Genomic DNA, 20,250 nt, shown 5'->3' on the forward strand with positions numbered 1-20,250 from the left:
CCTACATGGTCCTGTGTGAAAAAGTGATTGCCCCCTAAACCTAATAAGTGGTTGGGCCACCCTTAGCAGCAAACAACTGTAATCAAGTGTTTGTGATAACTTGCAATGAGTCTCTTACAGCGCTGTGGAGGAATTTTGGCCCACTCATCTTGGCACAATTGTTGTAATTCAGCCACATTGGAGGGTTTTCCAGCATGAACACCTTTTTAAGGTCATGCCACAGCATCTCAATAGGATTCAGGTCAGGACTTGGACTAGGCCACTCCTTCTTCCAAACAAACTGTTTGATGTTCATTACTGCCACTCCATGGACGATTTTTTTGTTGCACCGCTGCAATGCGTTATGGTTGATAAACAACTTGATAGAAATTTGTGAAATTTAGTGAGCCGAGCCAAAAGAACCTGCTCTCTAAAAAGAGATGGATGCCAAATGGCTCCTCTGATTTTTTTGTTGTCTTAATTTATTGCCAAATTATTTGTATTGTGTAAAATGAATTACTAATAATATAAAAAATATTGTATAATGTTATAAATAATATTCAAAAAACCCAGCTCAATAGACCAATTACGTCAAAATAGGTCAAATCTCTTCATGCAAATTTCTCCGGAAAGGAACGGCTCGAGCACCCCAGCGTTTGTTTGACCCCGCCCCTCTCCCTGCTCAGTGTGGACACGAGATGCAGCCGCCAAAGACTTGACCGAAGACATTCGCCTTTAAGAGAAAAAAAGACGACGAAAAAATAATCGGCTTCCAACGACGCGAGCTGGCTCTTAGAGGGGATTCGTTAGCGACTGACATACAACTACTCTCGACTGACAGTCGATGTTAACTTGCTCCCGCAGCAGTCCAATGGTACATCTCACAAAGATCACTTGAGCTTTTGGTTAAATGGACCGACACTTATGATGGCGGCGGGGATTCCCCGGGTGGGAAGTGCCTGGGGGAAGTCAACAAGGGCAAATCAAACTGCCACTGGAACGCAGCCAAGGCTAGTTGCGGATTGAGGAGGAGCCTCCGAATGTCTGGCCTTCGTCGACTGGGTCTTTCAAAGCGGTTACAGGCGAGTCTTGAAGGCGTATTACGTGTGCTGCAACATCGGTCAGCTGACTACCGGTCATATGATAAACCTGGAAGTAATTGTTTACACCGAAACTGTAGTCCTACAAGCACAAGTTCCACAAGCCACGCTATAGCCAAGCATGGACGCAATCTAACGGACAGCAATGATTCCGCGTGTCTTCTTTGTCGTCCTTTTATCATTGGCGACAATTTGGGAAGTTTGGAGTGAACCTCTTCTTCAAAGTCTGGACGGCCGATGGAGCTTGTGGAACTCCAATCGATCCCTGTCGCTCCCTGCCCGGGTGCCAGGCTGCGTCCACTCGGCTTTGCTGCAGCGAGGCTTCATCCAGGTGACGAATCACTCATAAAAATTGTCTTGGATTTCAAGTTTTACTCAGTGTTGCAAAAGAAAACGTCTGTTCAAAAAAGTATTGAACCTTACACGAGCAAGGCAAATGGCCGTTTTGTAGGTTTTATGTTTCTGTCAGTATGGTTTATGTAATGCATTGCAGTAATTATCACCTCCCGGCGAGTTAAAATTAAAAACCTGTCAACTAAACATTTTATATATCTTTCAGGACCCATACTTCAGGTTCAATGACCTGGCCTATCAGTGGATCTCTCTGGACAACTGGACTTACGTGACCACATTTGTTGTGTCCAACCAGATGAGGTCAGTGCAGCCAACCCCATGGCCTCTTCAGAACGCTTCAGAGTGGTGTTTGGAACTGTCCAGTTTCATCACAAACAGGTCCAAGGATGAGGTGCTCCTTATCTTCGACGGTGTGGACACGGTGGCGTCAGTCTGGCTCAATGATGTATTTGTGGGCCGCACCGACAACATGTTTCGCCAATATGTGCGTTGATCAAATGAGCAGATCGCCATCCTCTTCACGGCGTGCGCTTCATACGTGTCCGTCTGCTTTTTTCATGTTAAGTTCTTCCTCGTGCGAGAGCTGCTGAAGGAGGAGGAGAACGTGCTGCGGCTGGAATTTCTGTCTCCCGTCTTTTATGCTAATGAGAGGAGGAAAGCTCATCCTGCCTACAGAGTTCCTCCTGAGTGTCCTCCGGATGTTCAGAAGGGTCTGTGTCACGTCAATTTCATCAGGAAGGTCAGTCTTTGAATATTTGAATCTTGAAGGTCTCGTATTCACAACACAACGTAACATTAAGCAGTGGGACACGAGGCCACAAACGTGAGCGAGACTAACATAGCTTCATGTGAGCTGATTAAAAAAACAAATATATATATATATATATATATTACTTTATTATTTTGTCAATAATTACATCAACATTTTTTAAAGGCATATCAATTTTGGAAATGAGGCTGATTTATTTTAATAGAAAAATAATATACAATTAGAAATCCCCCAGTTTTTGTTTTTGTTTGACGGGCCTTGAACACACCACGGTTGTGTCCGTATGCAAACTTTCTCCATTGCTGCACAGATACTTATGTTTTTCCTGTTCTTGTTTCGCGTCATTCTTGTCCCCAAATGCTGATGCTATGCTTGTGAATGTGTAAAGGTAAGGTTTGATGACGCTAATGTGCATACAACTAGGGCTACTAAGGATTTTCATAGTCAAATCTGATTCGTTAAGATTTTGCCCATAGTCGACTAATTGTCGAATGTTGTTTTTTGTTTTAGTGTTTTTTAAGACAACAGCTAATGGCGATCCCTGAAAATAAACTGATCTCATTTCCAACTAGGGCTGGGTGATCTATCGATATTATTAATATACTGATATTTATTTATTGATATTTACAACCATATCGTTTGTATCGATAGAGACTGGATTTGCGCAGTATCTCACTCATCACTCTGCACTGTGTGAGAGCTCCTGGACCGCCCCCCTCCGTGCATGCAAGAGGAGGGGCGGGGCAGAAGCCCAGTGGCTCAGTCGAAGCGAAAGCGTCTGCGGTGGAAGAATTATTAGTCAGCAAGGAAAAAGAAGTCGCTCAGTAATTTGGAGGTACTTAGGATTCAGGGCATAAAAAAATCTTTTTCACCACCTTTAAAACTTGGCACAAACTCCAATACGAGGAGTGTGTGAAGCTGCGCTCTGGCTGCACAACTCCTTCCACAACACCTCGCTCACTGCTTGCTTCTTTTTCCTGTTAGGGTCCTCATGAAAGGTGTGCTATTACTAACGCAGTGTCCTATCACATTGCTAAAGATATGGTCCTCGTTGCAACAGTGGAAAAAACGGCTTTAAAAACCTGCTGAAAACGATGGAATCTCGATGTCCAGCGAGCTTTGCAGTCACAATTATTTAGCACGAAAAGCTTTACCACAAATGTATATAACCACAAATGTATGTAAGGAAATCAGACGGACAGCTGCTAACTAAACCTGATGCAGTTGACAGGTTGGTTTTCCTGGCACAAAATAAGGACATGCTTGTGTCTTCATTACCTAAAAATGATTACCTAAAATATACTACTGTTCAATTGAAAGTATTTTTGAGTTGCTGACATTAAAAAATTTCCTCTTAAACCGGGCACTCCATATTTTGTTCTTGTGTGTTTTTCTTATTAGCTGAGGATTGGAACGTAGCTAAAGGTTTGTTTATTATAGTTGACTTTTTCTATATTTATTTCAAAAAGATATTTATTTTAGCGGCTATTTTTTGGATAGAATTTTTTTTAATGTGTGTCTTGCATGGAACATAAAAATTTAAAAAACGTCTTAATGTCAAGTATTTAGTTTAATAAAACAACTTGACACGTCTATTTGGCTTTGATTTTGTCTAAACTCACTTGGTGGAAATATATTGGGATGTATATCGTCTATCGGTATTCAACCTAAATGTATCGGGATATGAGTTTTGGTCCATATTGCTCAGCCCTATTTCCAACTTTTTCCACCCCACCGCACAGCAGCATATCACACATCAGCAAAGTGCACGTGAAATAGGAACAACATGACTTGAAAAACAGCAACTTGCCAAAACCCTCAGTTAGCAGCCTAAATTCTTGCATGAAAATTCACAGTTGGGATATAAAATGAAATTGGTGTAACATTTCTTTTATACACAGTACAGTTCACAATTAATCAATAACATCAGTATAATGTAGCCCCCCCACCCCAGGTCCGCTGGAGGCTTGTGGGAACACCAGCCAGTCTGTGGGCCCAAAAAAGTTGGTGACCACTGGCCTATACGCTTAAGAAAAACAGCATGATTAAACTTACAGCTCCCAAGTTTGTAGCCGACTGAAAGACAGTTGGCAGAGCTTCGGGCTGCGTTTTAAGAAGTGTAGAGAAGCTTTTTTCTTGCAAAGTAGTGGACATGTACACAGGGCGGACTCATCCAGCTCGGAGGACATATTTAGATATTTGAATTCTTGACAATGTTCATAGGAGTACTGCCTTGTTTTGTTGCAGGAGCAGAGCTCTTTCAGCTGGGACTGGGGCCCATCCTTTCCCACCATGGGCCTGTGGAAAGGAGTCCGGCTGGAAGCGTTTGATGCAATGCGGCTGGTCCAGTTTGCAGCTGTTCCTCTTTACAGTACATCGCACCTTATCATCATCATTTGTTTTGACTAAAGCATACAACCCAAGATAACCAATTTAACGTCCCACGTTCCAGACATGAGCCTCTCTCAGTGGACCCTTCAGATCGAGCTCCTGATGGAGGTGCTCTGGCCAACACATGCCAAAATCGCACTCGCCGTCCCCGAGCTGCACTCACAGCGGACGTGCCTCGCTCAGTTTCCTCCAGGGACAACCAAAAAAATCTTCACCTTGCACGTCAACATGGTGTGTGTGTGTGCAACATGCATGCGTGTGCAGCAACTACATACAAGCTATAAACATCAACGGCTTTCCGTCCGTCCACAGAGTAGTCACGTCAGGCTGTGGTGGCCCAACGGTCTCGGCGAGCAACCTTCATACCGCCTCCACGTCACAGTGTCGTCTCAGGATGGATTGTATCTCCTGGACAGAGAGTCAAAGGTCAGAGGCCTTGTTCATTATATAGTGTAAACACCATCTAATGAGACCCCATACAAGAGCTGTGTCAACTATTAGAGGAACCATGAAAGCCCAAACATTGTGAAGAGGGTGGATGGTGTCCAAATCTGTAAAATCTGACATTTTGAAAGCTCTCACTCCTTTTGTACAGGTGTATTTCCGCACAGTGGAGCTCATTCAGGAGCCCATCGCCGGCTCTCCTGGCCTGAGTTTTTATTTCCGCATCAACGGGAAGCCAGTTTTCCTCAAAGGCTCCAACTGGATCCCAGCACACGCCTTCCAGGACCAGATCACACCTGATGTGTGAGTCCACGGTTAAGTGCTCTTTGTGTAAAACTTGTTACCTAAACATTGGATGTGTGTGTGTGTTCCAGCTTGAGGAACTTGCTGCAATCAGCCGTGGACGTCAACATGAACACTCTGCGAGTTTGGGGAGGAGGAGTTTATGAACAAAATGTCTTCTACAGTATGTGTGACGAGATGGGAATCATGGTAACTAAAATGAAGATTAAAAAGAACAGAAGAAACGCACAGCATTGACAGGCTTACACGGCTCAGAATAGCATTTTTTTTTTTAAAAAAGGTGTAAACTTAAGTCAATGCACAGGGAAATTAAGTACAGTGGAACCTTGGTTAGCTTCCACCCCAGTTAGCGTGTTTTTTGGTTAATGGTGAAAATGTATGCCACCATTTTGCCTCGGTTTGCATAAAATATGGTGTCTTGTTGCATTGTTAATACACTCTTGAGTCCATCTGTATTCTTAATAGGTGTTTTTTTTTTTTAAATTAGAAAACATCCTTCCTTGTTAGCATCCTGTTAGCTAGCAAACAAAATGGCAACTGGAACCAAAAGTTATGTCGCCAGTCTATGATGTCATCAGCAGTTGACTCTCAAAAATGTTAACACAAAACACGTTCTTATAGTTTTATAGAGGCATACAAGCGTGCCACCATTTTGCCTCGGTTTGCATAAAATATGGTGTCTTGTTGCATTGTTAATACACTCTTGAGTCCATCTGTATTCTTAATAGGTGTTTTTTTTTTTTAAATTAGAAAACATCCTTCCTTGTTAGCATCCTGTTAGCTAGCAAACAAAATGGCAACTGGAACCAAAAGTTATGTCGCCAGTCTATGATGTCATCAGCAGTTGACTCTCAAAAATGTTAACACAAAACACGTTCTTATAGTTTTATAGAGGCATACAAGCGTGCCACCATTTTGCCTCGGTTTGCATAAAATATGGTGTCTTGTTGCATTGTTAATACACTCTTGAGTCCATCTGTATTCTTAATAGGTGTTTTTTTTTTTTAAATTAGAAAACATCCTTCCTTGTTAGCATCCTGTTAGCTAGCAAACAAAATGGCAACTGGAACCAAAAGTTATGTCGCCAGTCTATGATGTCATCAGCAGTTGACTCTCAAAAATGTTAACACAAAACACGTTCTTATAGTTTTATAGAGGCATACAAGCGTGCCACCATTTTGCCTCGGTTTGCATAAAATATGGTGTCTTGTTGCATTGTTAATACACTCTTGAGTCCATCTGTATTCTTAATAGGTGTTTTTTTTTTTTAAATTAGAAAACATCCTTCCTTGTTAGCATCCTGTTAGCTAGCAAACAAAATGGCAACTGGAACCAAAAGTTATGTCGCCAGTCTATGATGTCATCAGCAGTTGACTCTCAAAAATGTTAACACAAAACACGTTCTTATAGTTTTATAGAGGCATACAAGCGTATTCAAGAGTAAAATTGCATGCTGAGTACCACAAATTCATACATGTTGGCAGGTCTGCACTAACATTGTAAGTCATCCATGCCTAAGATATGACTTACTGTGTTCTCCGCCTTTAATCCTGTTGCTAGCTTCCTAGCATCCAAAAAGCGTTGATACCGTACTTTCAAGCCAAATGCTTCTTGTAAAGGTGTTTCTTCATAGCAGTTTTCAGTGAAATGAAGACTGGCATGGTCCATTTGTCCCTCTGTGTACTTGCTTCGCTCATTTTAAACCTGTCCGTCTACAAAGCACCTCGCCCGGCCATGGCAGGTGGCTCACCTCACTCTATGCTCTGGTTCTCCGGACATTCGTAGCTCCGCCCGGGGCTGCTCACAGAATTTGTCCGCTTACAATGCACCTTCCTCAGCCACGGTGGGTGGCTATCCTGCTTGCTTCGTTCATTGTCTTAATTATTCGTCTTTTGGAAAAGAAAACAAAATTACAGCTTCGTTCATTGTCTTAATTATTCGTCTTTTGGAAAAGAAAACAAAATTACAGTATCACTAGGACACTGTGAACAGTAAGCTGCAACGCAACGTTTTGGCATGGCTACCATTTTGATGACAAATATAACGAACAAAGTCGACGAGCTAACTCTGCAGTGTTCGTTTACTCTGCGTAAGATGACGTCCCTACGCCGTTGTCACTTGGGAAACGCCCCTTTTCTGACGAGACCAGACCAAAGTGGCGGCCACCACGTACAAAAATGTAATTTTTCCTAATTAAACGTTTGTTTTCAAAAAAACTAACAACGTAAACATAATAATGAACAATATAGAACATATTTAAACAATGTTAAAAAATCCTGTAGGTGACCCTTGAAGGTTACTTTCACCTTCATTGAAGACTACTGTTCACAAAGACACTGTGTGGCAGCGAGACACCACACGGACGCCCTCTTCCTGTTTTGTCATCAGTTATTTCTTGAGTTCAATAGTGTTTCTCACCTTATTTATCAAAATGCTGGCACTTGCAACTTTCTTTGGCTCCATTTTGGGTTACCATATTGAGGTGAGAAACGCTACTGAATTCAAGAAACAATTCATGTCAAAACAGGAAGGTGGTGGTGGTTCATCTCACTGCCACATTGTGCCTTTGGGGACAGTCACAGATGACAGTCAGTCAATCAGGAATCACGTCTTCATTGGAGGTAAAAGTAACCTTAAATGTTCATTTATCCCTTTTTATATGTATTTATATGGATTTTAAGTTGTTTTCTGCATGTCAAACTATAAAAACATGTTTTGTCTTAACATTTTTGGCTTTCTGGAATGGATTAATTGGATTTACATGATTTCTTATGGGAAAAATTGATTCGGTTCGCGTCTGTTTTGGTTAGAGTCAGTACTTTGTACAAAAGGGCAGACAGAGGGTAGTTTAGTTAAAAGATGATCTGCAATTAGTATGCGCAATACTGTCAATATGACACTGGTTCCCATACATTAATTTACTTATGGTGGGAAAAGTCCATTACATGTTGAAATAGGGATAATAATAGTTTGAAATAGGGAGCTTTGGAGCTCATGAGCTCCCTCTGATGGCAGCCGTTGGCCAATGAACTACTCTGCTGGGAATAATGCATTATGGGAAGAAGATAAAATAGTGGCTACTGTAGCTACTGTTTCCTCACTGACTCGCGAGCGGCACAGTATTTCAACAATTACTAGTAGTTCTGAAGTAGAGATGTCACGAGATTAGAACATGGTCATAAATTAGCCCCACCGCTGCATAAGACGCAGGGTTCAAAGTTTGAGAAAAAAGTAGCAGCTTATACACCGGACATTACGGTATATTTAATAAAATGTTACAGCAGGATGTGATTGTACAGATATTTGCAAAGAAATATTAATAAAGTAGTGTCTTTTTCCCAAAAAAGGACAGCATATGAGATCAGGGGTGTCCAAACTTTGTCCAGCAGACATACAGAAAAATGCAAGGATGTGGGGGGGCCACTTTGATACATTTTGTATATTAAAGATGCTAAAAGCAATCCAACGTAGGTCAATATAAGCTAAGTTATCTGAGCCAAACATCCACATTTTAGCTTTTGTTTTATAGCTGGCATATAAAATGAGTGTAATATACTATTATAATATATCGCATTAATCATGAATTCATTTTATTTTTATTTAATGTGCTGAGAGCCAATACTTGCGTGCTGAAAATTGCCCCCGGGCTATACTTTGGTGACCTCTGTCATAGATGGTGTATTTTTGGTCTTTTAGGTGTGGCAGGATTTCATGTTTGCTTGTGCAACATATCCAACAGAGGACGACTTCATTGGCACCGTAAGAGAAGAAGTCATCCAACAGGTGAGAAGCACTCACTGTTCCTCAGCATTAGGTAGCGTATTTTCCAGACTATAAATCGCTCCGGAGGATGAGTTGCATTAGTCATGAAATGTCATGAAGAGGAAAAAAACATATGTGCATGGCTCAGATCAAGGGTACCCAAGTGTTACATTTTGGGTAAAATTTCAAACTCGTGGATAGACCTTGGTAATGTTGTAAACACAAACTTCAAACATTGCAAAACACACACCCAACATACCAGAGCTCGAGACATCTTCCATTTCCCATAGCAACCCTCAGTAGTTCAATCTTTCTTAAATGTAATGCACATAACTCGGTGTCCACTTTATGCTGTTATCTCTGCATAGATTTGACTTTTGTTAGAAAAGTAACTTATATTTGAGAGAGTATCATAAAGTAAATAAAAACAAGTGACAAATCTAGATCTTGAGTTAAGGCCTCCCATGAGGGACACGCCGATCGCTTCCGGGTTAAATACGGAGCAGTTTATCAACGAACACGCTAGAATTGATTTGGTTCGAATAAATGTCAACGACATATAATACGACGGATGAAAGTAAGTAAAATCCGACTAGTAATGATGAATAATTTTGCCAACTTTGCGTGTTTTTTTCGCCGCTTCGTGCACAGGACACGAACGGCGACCTACGAGAGGTAAAAACAACGGCTGTCAAAACGAGTTACACTGCTCGATAAACACAACATTTGTAACTCACCCGACGAAAAAAATCATTTCAAAGCGCATAAAGATCTTCTCCAATATATATAAAAATGAAAAAAGCTTACCTTAGACTTGACAACGGTTGTTAAACCGCCGATTGCTCGTCGAATTGAATGATGCTGCTTCTCCGAGGTCGTGACTGAACGTACATAACGCTGACACAAAATGGCGGACACGATGACACATTCCCCTGCTGAACGCGTATTTGGCGAATAACTGGCGGAAGGATACAAGTTTTGTTTGGCCCAAGAAGGCACTTTTTATTTTCTAATTCGATATTTACTAGCAATTTACGCTGTGAGCTCGAAGTGTACGTACATAACGGGCTGGACACGAAATTTGTGTGCGTTAGACTTTTGTTCAAATCTTATTTTATTCTTTTCATACACAAAAAAATCACTTTAGTTGAAGTTGAGTTGAAATTACGATCTTTTAAATGCGGGTTTTAACATCATTAGAGCCCTCAAGACATGAAACAACACACATTTAGTCCCCTTTACTTTTGTATTACCCAATATACTGTAGTAGATATAATCAGAGAAAATAACACATATTAGACAAATAAGATAACAGACTCACACGTTAGTTCCTTGTTTATTTCTGGACAGCATACTTCCAGCATACTTATTTACTTGCGGCTTTAAATGGCTTTACACTCATATTTCCCAATGTACTAGACAGAATAAGAGTAAATAAGCCATGTGAGATGTAACTAAAAAAACTAAAACTAAAATAATGCTATTTGGAAATAGCAGAAAGGACACGTAAGACCAAATACAAATAGACGACATGGACATTGAAAGGGTGAATGAAAATACATTTCTGGAATCATAATCGATGAAAAAATTTGTTGGAAATCTCACATCAAAACTACACAACAAAAGGTGGTGAGAAATACTTCAATATTGAATAAAGCAAAATTTGTTCTCGATCAAAAATCACTCCACACTCTTCACTGCTCTCTAGTATTACCATATCTAACTTATTGTGTGGAGGTATGGGGTCATAATTATAAAAGCAATCTTCACTCACTAAATGTACTGCAAAAAAGATCGTTGAGGATAATTCATAATGCCAAGTATAGAGAACATCCATCCATTTTCTATGCCGCTTATCCTCACTAGGGTTGCGGGTATGCTGGAGCCTATCCCAGCTGACTTTGGGCGAGAGGCGGGGTACACCCTGGACTGGTCGCCAGCCAACTGCATTTTGTGATCAGTTGTGTTGTCACTGACTAATATTTAAATTTGTCTGATCTGAAACATTTAAGAGTCCCAATTGACTTTGGGCAAGAGGCAGGGTACATCCTACACCGCCAGCCAATGGCAGGGCACATATAGACAAACAACCATTCACACTCACATTCATACCTATGGACAATTTAGAGTCTCCAATTAACCTAACATGCATGTTTTTGGAATGTGGGAGGAAACCAGAGTACCCGGAGAAAACCCACACACACACGGGGAGAACATGCAAACTCCACACAGAGATGCCCAACGGAGATTCCAACCCCATCTCCTGACTGTGTGTCCAACATGCTAACCACTAGGCCACAGTGCGGCCCAGCATAGAGAACATTTATATATTTTTAAAATCACAAATATTAAAATTTTCAAACTGCTAAAATAATGCATAAAGTTAATAACTTGCTACCCAAAAATGTCATACAATACTTCTCTACAAGAGAGGAGAAATATGATCTTAGGGAAAAATGAAAACTAAAAACCCACAACATTTCAGTATGTGGAATTAAACTATGGAACGGATTGAGCAAAGAACTCAAACAATGTACCAAGATGAGAGAATTCAAAAAACAATCCAAGCAGTTGATGTTTGCTAAATACAAGGCAGAAGAGTCTTGAACTGGCTTTATTATGCTTGTCTCTATTTTTACTTTATTTATGTATTATTATACTGATTATTATATTTATTGTTCTGTTATGCTTGTTTCTTTTTATTATTTCTTTATTGTTACACTGATTATTATACTAATCGCAAAAAAAATCTTAATAATTACATCATCATATTGTTACCTTACCTTATCATTATTCTATGTATTAAAAATCACATGTGGAATACAGGAAGTGAATAATATGTACTATACAAGATGTGGAACGGATGGAGGGTAGGATTAAATAAGCTTTGCTTCTTCCTACTTCTGTTGGACATGTGGAACTGTGAAATAAATCATGTGGTGTATTCCATTGTAACTTGCATGCATGTTCAAATAAAATTAAACCAAACCAAACCAAACTATGAGGTTCTCTATAAAAACCTCTAACCCTTGTTGTTTCACGTACAAGCTGCGATCATGCATTAACAAGTACATTGATGATAACATGTACAGTATCATGGCGTGTTTTGATGATTTAAAACATTACCAAAACTTCTTTCCTAGGCGCACTGATCTGACGTAGCCCGTAGGCGCTAACGCTACTTCTGTTAACAACAGCACACAAACAGCCGCGACTCTTACATTGTCCGCTCTCATTTTTTGTTAGTGCTTTATCGTCAAAATAGGTACCTCCCATGACTTGCATTGTTAGCTGGGTCATACTAACTCGTTTTCTCTCTTTAGAATGCACAGAAAAGGGAAAGAAATATGTGATCATGATTCACATAGGGATTGTGAATGATGGGCAGAATTCCTCCAAAAAGTGCAGTTTTCCTTTAAGATCCAACCGTGCAAAATGTAAATTCTTGCAGGTTTTCTACTGGTCTTAACACTTTGATCAGGAATGTTTCATGATGGTCGTGACGTTTGAGTGGCTTGCAGCCAACGTTGATCGGCATTTCTCCACTTTCTGAGCGTTTTACAATGTCTAATTTCCCTTCACTTTCCTTTTCTTTGGCGCACCGCCATCAGAAGACTGTGCCTCATGCTTGGGAGACATAATGAAAGGAAAAAGTTAAGTAAAAAGAACTAAAGTGATGTTGGCTTTCCTCAGTATGGTGGTGCACAAGTACATATCCTTCCACCAAGCACTCGTAACTAGTTCCCTTTTTCGTTTTGTACAGCATTAATCATTTATGGGAGTGCCTACGTAACCGCAAAATGAGGATGGCCTGTATTGTCACTTTTTAATATTGTTGAAGAACATTAGCAGCTCAAATAGGAAAATATAATAGAAACTGAGAACATGTACAGTAGATTTTGCCTTTGACAAATTAATATATTTATTATTGTTTCATACCAAGAGGTGCTTTTAATATTAGCTTTTCTTTGGATTGCTGGAAATGCTGTAAATTCTTCCTTTTTAAAAGCAAACAAGTTAGAATAACTGGTTAAAAAAATTAAAAAAAATATCTTATCCCTTTTTGCCAGTCCATATGTATTTTTAGTAGCTTGATGTCACCTTGTCACCATCTAATCACTAGAAATGTTGCTTTTATTCACAGGTTTGGCGTTTGAAGTCTCACCCGTCCATAATTATTTGGAGCGCAAACAATGAAAACGAAGCAGCGCTGGCGACAGACTGGTTCAACATCCCGCCCTCGCAGAGGCCGACATACCTGAAGGACTACGTGACGCTGTACGTGGACAACATCATGGCTGTGGTCAAGGAGGTTGGAAAGAAATGAATCATTGGAATCTTACATCCCAGTTAGAGATGTTAAAAGGCCAATGTGTCCCGTAGGAGGATCCCAGTCGTACTTTCCTGGTCTCTAGTCCGACAAACGGGGCAGAGTCGGAGCAAGAGGGCTACGTGGCGGCCAATCCCTACGACCCACACTATGGCGACACCCACTTTTACAGCTACCTCAACGACTGCTTGGACTGGAAGACTTTCCCTCGGACACGCTTTGCCTCCGAGTACGGCTTCCAGTCCTGGCCTTCTTTCTCCACACTGCAGTCGGTAAATGTCTTCATTTTCATATTTGAGTGTTGCAGTTTTGCACTCCAGCCATTAGGGGGCAGCATACAAAGTAGGTGGGTCATTTACGACACACTAAGGGCCCTATTCTTCCATGTGGGTAAGATTCTCCCACTCTGTGTAAGTCAGTCACTATGCACTTTCATTCAAGATACGTGTTCTGGGTGGAGCCAACCTAAAATGTGGGCATTCCCTGTAAAATTTGGCCTTTTCACGTATTCTATCATCAGCTTACGGCGGAACCCTGTTTAGCGTCATTAATGCACTCCGCAAGGTCTGAGTCTAACCGAAACGGACGTTCACCAAATCAAATTTTCCAATAAGAAATAATGTAAATCCAATTCATCCGTTCCAGAAAGCCAAACATTTGAACACAAAACACGTTTTTATTGTTTTCCAGTTATGCAGACATGCAAGCCATACGGTGGCCGAGTGGTTAGCATGTTGGCCACACGGTCAGGAGACTGGAAACATCTCCGTTTCAGTATCTCTGTGTGGAGTTTGCATGTTCTCCCCGTGTGTGCGTGGTTTTGCGCCAGGTGCTCCGGTTTTCTCCCGCATTCCAAAAACATGCATGTTAGGTTAATTGATGACACTAAATTGTCCATAGGTATGAATGTGAGTGTGAATGGTTGTTTGTCTATATGTGCCCTGCCATTGGCTGGCGGCGTAGGATGTACCCTGCCTCTTGTCCAAAGTCAATTGGGACTCTTAAATGTTTCAGATCATCAGACAAATTTAAATATTAGTCAGTGACAACACAACTGAACACAAAATGTAGTTTTTACATAACTACATAACTGAGAGCCATTATCCACAAATGGCGAAAACATGGAACAGCGGTGAACCTTCCCAGGAGTGGCCGGCCAACCAAAATGACCCCAAGAGCGCAGCGACGACTAATCCAAGGGTCACAAAAGACCCCACAACAACATCCAAAGAACTGGAGGTCTCACTTGCCTGAGTTAAGGTCAGTGTTCATGACTCCACCATAAGAAAGACACTGGGCAAAAACAGCCTGCAATGGCAGGTACTGTATGTAAATGTAGGTCAGTGCTTCTGGTATTGGTTTGGCCAGCAGAGAAGGCTTTGCTGGCCCTGACTGCACACCACTGATGGTCCTCAGTATTGATACCCATCCCTTAGATGAGCCTGTCCCATGTAATAGGGCTTTGTAATAAAAGCGGGCTTTGGTACACATCTTCAAAAAAAAGCTCTATCATCTATCTGTTAGTCAGCTATGGACGTGGGAGCTGTAAGTTTGATCATTCTGTTTTTCTTGAGCAAATAGGCTAACATAACATGATGTTGCTAGTTTAGCCCTGTTAACTAAGATAATGTTGCTAAGGTTTGTGTCCTCCTGTCCCACTCCTTGATGGGACGTGGTTGTATGTGATATATGGCATCTGTTATGTTGGTGCAGACTTACTAAAGTGCACTATTGTGTTGGAGACAGGCCTGGATAAACACAGCTCATGAGCATTCAAGCTACCGACACACAAAACTGTGTCCAATGCACTATTGTGGCACCTCTGACGCTTATCTGTCTATAATATGGGACCTTTAATGACCATTCTAAGGGTGGTCCTTCACAAATTCTAGCTCACTAATGATCCGTTGGTAATGTGTTTGCGATTGTGCAGGTTTCCATTCCAGAAGACTGGAGCTACAGCAGCAGCTTCTCTTCACACCGTCAGCACCACCTGGATGGCAACCAGCAGATGTTACAGCAGGCCGCCATACACTTCCACCTGCCCAACTCCACTGATCCCCTCCGGAGCTTTAAGGATACGCTCTACCTGACGCAGGTTGGGTCGGCTGGTCCACTCCAGTCCTGTAGGTGGCAGTCATTGGCACTACAAACAATGAAGTGATTGTTACAAACGTGTTGCGTCTCCAGGTGATGCAGGCTCAGTGCGTAAAGACTCAGACTGACTTTTACCGTCGAAGCCGCAGCGAGATCATAGACGGTAAAGGCCACACCATGGGTGCCCTCTACTGGCAGCTCAATGATGTTTGGCAGGCGCCCTCTTGGTCCTCGATTGGTGAGCGAACATCTGGAGTACTTCATGCAGATGCGCCAACGTATACTAATTTTTCGTGCTCGCATTTTCACCCTTGAATACGTTTGTACGATTGGCTGCTCTTCTTCAGCCACGCATTTTGCCGCTTTCTGTTTGGAGTCCATTCATTCTCACCTCGTGCTGCAGCCGTGTGGACCGTAAAAGGCTGTGATTGGTCGGCTTTTTTCACATTATTGTGAGACTCCTGACCACCTGTTTTGTTTCTTCCCTCCCTGTAGAGTTTGGCGGGAAGTGGAAAATGCTGCATTATTTCGCTCAGGACTTCTTCGCCGACATTCTGCCTGTTAGCTTCGAGGATAGCGACACGCTGTTCATCTACGCCGTGTCGGATCTAAGTCAAGACATAAAAGTCAGAGCTGTGGTATGTTTATTTAACTATCAAACATGTTCAAAAATCCACAAAAAAATAAACTTGAGTATTATTATTCCAGTCGTCCACTCTGCAGTTCGAATACTGCACCCTGCCTCTATCGCGTTTTTTTCAAAAGTTAATGAAGGACCACTGTTTCGTGGTTGACTACGGCCTGCTATTAGTAAAAAAAATATGCATATTAAGCAAATGTTACGTGTTCTTGGCCTAAATTAAACATTTTTTTTGCGTAAAAATGACAAAATGAACTAAAATACAAATACACGAGGTCCCCAACTTACGAACACAATTGGTTCCAGACGACCGTTTGCAGGTCGAATTGTTCTTAAGTAGGGGAAAAGGTAATATTACCAATGATATAGGTACTACATGTACGTGTATACATATACAGTATATACGTATGCATGGAAATATGAGTTTGGATGCAGTAGTAATATTAAACGAGGATAATTAATGAAAAAAACAATAATAAAAGTGATATAATAATACGTAATGATAAATGTTATTTACCTTTGAAGAGGAGTGGTCGAGCATACGTCGTTGGCGGTGGAGGAGGAGGAGATATTGGAAAAAAAAGTACAAATGGTCGTCGTCGTTCGACTCTTCTAAAAGAGGTAGTGTTCTGTGGGTGGTGTGGAATTAAGCAGGCCTATTAACTCTTCATAAACTTTAATCACACGCTCTGTCCAGGTTGTATCATACAACTCTTAGCCTTTCTCTCTCCTTGTCCTCGACCAACCTCCTGTTGGTCCCATTAGCAGTGTCACAGTGCCCTCTACTGGTCAAGCATGTAGCAGTATAAATATGGAGTTATAAAGCAAAATACATGAAAATATAGACCAATCGGCTTGTGTTCGTATCCGCGAATGTTCGCTAGTCGGATGCTCGTAAGTTGGGGACCTAGTGTACAGTAAGGGATATTCAAGTACGCTGATCAACTGTAGTCTACATTGGCCACTAGGTGTCACTAGTAACACACACCAGATCTGATGGCTGTCAAATATTATTGCAGGTTTGAATGATCTCGCAACAGGCCCAAAAATAACAATAACAACAATCATCATCATTATCATAATAACACGGTACTCCAGCTAAATCTCAACTCTGAAAAAGTATGGATGGATGGATATATTGTATTAGTTAAATAATAGTAATATTATATTATTGTGCTGTTAGCTCACATAGCTATGCTCATGTTGCTAATGTTTGGCTCCTAATGATGATTATCATTATTGTCATACATTACAATTATTTTCAATAATAAATAATTTTATATTATAAATCAAAGTTGCAAAAAAGTATTACAAATATGTAAAAACAAAATTTAATAATAATAATTGTTTAAAAAAAAACAAGACTCTTTCCAAGAATAGCATATGCAGGCTAGTACAGCTGTTGTTCAAATATTATATTTAGAAAATGATAAGATAAATGGGAAAGTTTAGTATATTTTAATTCAAATTAAGAAAATTAGAAACCAAAATATGAAAATAAACTAGCTGTATACACAATCTATATTTGTCTGTTTGGTCCATCAGGTATACGTTTACAAGTGGAGCGACCCGGATCCTGTTTGCACCCTACAATCTAAGCTGCTTCTGGTACCGGGAGGCAGCGCAATGACCGTGTTTCAACAGCCAGTCACCACCCTGCTCGCAGGATGCGGTCACTGCACCCGCCTCAACTGCCTCCTCACCTTCATGTTGGAGGACAGCATGGGGCGGCAGCAGGGGCCCTCCAACCACCACTTCCTGTGCTCGCCCAAGGATGCTCAGGGCCTCCGGCGGCCCAACATCACGGTAAGTAAGGTGCTTTGTTTATTTAAGTGTATATAGGTTTTATATATATACATTTATAAACGTGTTCCCTGCAGGCCAAAGTGCAGGAAGATAAGGAAGGATTGGTTGTCCAGCTCCACTCCTCCGCCATTGCTCCTTTCGTGTGGCTTGACGCTGGAAATATTCCCGGGCGCTTCGGCTCCAACGGCTTCCTGATGCTTTCCAGGAACCGGACGGTGGTTTTTCACACATGGCGACCCACCAGCGTGACAGAACTTTCTAGATCCCTCACTGTCACGTCTTTGAGTGACGTTTATTCGCCTTGATCCACTCAGTGAAGAGATGGGATAACTCGTCCCATCCTGGAGCCTTACTTGACTTTAAGTCGCCACCTAGTGGCTGTGGGCAGGCATTGTCCTTTATAAGAAATACGGTTTGCAAATTTTTTGTGTTACCATGAGGGTGGCAAAATAACTTAAGTTATACCATTTTGGGCTCTCTTAAATTAGTACAAAACACAATGGTGGGGAACAGAAAGGGGCGGGGCTAGAGACTACTTAGTTCATGTCTCCTCCGCTTTTTATACGATATGCATTACACAATCCCAGTATAAGTCATTGTACTGTACAGTATTCGCTTCCCACATCGCGGTTCGAATTTCGCGGCTTCACTCAATGAGAAGATGAGGCCTATATGCATGTTCTGTGTGCGTGTGCATGTGCATGCATCTGCATATATGTGTACAGTGTGTAAAATGATTTGAATGTGTGTGTGTGAAAGTATGCTACTACAAACATACTGTATGTCATAGACTGCACTGCATAAAGCCAGGTTCAGTCTCGCCACCTCAATTAGACAACACACACGCATGCACACAGCCATGCATAGACCTCATTGTTTCCCATACCTTCATTTATTCATGGTGGTCTACTGTACTACTTTAGTGAGCAATCAGAGAGCTGTAGATACTCTTTTTAAATCATTTTCTATCATTGAGCGCAAAGTGGAGCCGCAAGCTCCTCCCTCGCTCCTGCAAAAAAAACACATCAAGTCGCGACAGCAGAGCAGCATGTTTGCTTTGCTTTTCATGGTGATCATGACATTTTGCAAGTGTTTCTTGGCCAGCTGGGTTGTCATGGACATTACGTCATTAAGCCCCGCCCCCCACCGGAACCTACCACAGTAACAAAGTCCAATTGTCCACTTTAATTCTAAACAGTAAATATGACAAATTGGACAAGTTTTCAACAAAATGAAACCTTGAAATTAGAAAATGAATATTTATATTGTCTAATTACAATGTGTTATAACGGCAGTCAAAGCAACTCTTTTGTCCTCTAGGTACCCGGAAGGGTGGGAAATTTGGCCTGGGCATCTGGTTGACCGAGGAACTTTAAATTTGAATTTTATGATTTTTCATGAAAAAACATCAAATAAATTGCTATATGGAGTAACACAATAACCAAAAACAAGGAAAAATGTACCTGCAAAGGCAAAAAAGTCCGAGGGGACCCCAGAGGGTTAATATCCACTAAACCGCTGCTTAATCTGAAAACACACTTCATGCTTTTTTTAATGTACTGTGTCCTACTTGTTGAGCGATGTGGGGAATTATCGCCTCCCTCTGTGGTTTATGTGCACCAGCAAGCGTTGAAGGGGGCCTGGCGCAGGGCACTATTTAAGATAGCTGCTCGGTTTACCTCTAAACTCAAAGTCTGAATTATACGACAGAGAGTATACTACCTTCTGACCTTTCTTCTGACGACGTCTGGATCCATTGACGGCGCTTTGGCCAGGAGCGAGTGCTAGGCATGCAATTCTCCGCCAAAACACTAGGGGTAGTGTTTTCCTGAGTGGCTCTTATTTTTCCCCCTCTGACTAGCTAGTTAGCTTCCGGTGTCCTAGTACAATGGCGATAGAATTGACATCCACATAAAACTGACGTATTTTCTTGGTGCTCATATTTGAGAACTTTTGCGCTCAGACTCTCAACTTCCAGTCCATTATTTCTTTTGTTATGGCGGAGTTTTGGCGCTTCAGCGAGAGGGACGAACCGGAAATGATGTGCGACGAACAGCCGACCAATCACAGCCACGGGTAGGATTAAATAAACTTTGCTTCTTCCTACTCCTTTTTGGACATGTGGAACTGTGAATTGTACTATGTGATGTACTCCAGTGTAAGTTGTATGCATGTTCAAAATGAATTAAACCCCTACCAGCTCTGCGGTCCGAGTCGCCGTTGAAGCTAAATTGGGGTCATCCAGCGCAGACCAGCCCTGCAGTCGTGACTGGCG

The 20,250-nt window shown here is 41.4% G+C and overlaps 1 protein-coding gene across 1 annotated transcript; it reads left to right on the forward strand.

The window, feature by feature from the left end:
- The first annotated feature begins 642 nt into the window (after positions 1 to 642).
- Positions 643 to 20,191, forward strand: manba (mannosidase, beta A, lysosomal). The gene is made up of 17 exons (XM_054797108.1): positions 643 to 1,410; positions 1,639 to 1,733; positions 1,812 to 1,917; positions 1,999 to 2,172; positions 4,450 to 4,573; positions 4,655 to 4,824; positions 4,906 to 5,019; positions 5,189 to 5,340; positions 5,412 to 5,529; positions 9,037 to 9,123; positions 13,247 to 13,414; positions 13,486 to 13,704; positions 15,366 to 15,530; positions 15,623 to 15,767; positions 16,025 to 16,167; positions 17,715 to 17,975; positions 18,050 to 20,191. The coding sequence occupies exons 1-17, from the start codon at positions 1,225 to 1,227 to the stop codon at positions 18,278 to 18,280; spliced, it is 2,658 nt and encodes an 885-aa protein (XP_054653083.1). The 5' UTR covers positions 643 to 1,224; the 3' UTR covers positions 18,281 to 20,191.
- Positions 20,192 to 20,250: the final 59 nt, after the last annotated feature.

The sequence above is a fragment of the Dunckerocampus dactyliophorus genome, chromosome 13, assembly GCF_027744805.1.
Source record: "Dunckerocampus dactyliophorus isolate RoL2022-P2 chromosome 13, RoL_Ddac_1.1, whole genome shotgun sequence".
Classification (NCBI taxonomy): Eukaryota; Metazoa; Chordata; class Actinopteri; order Syngnathiformes; family Syngnathidae; genus Dunckerocampus; species Dunckerocampus dactyliophorus.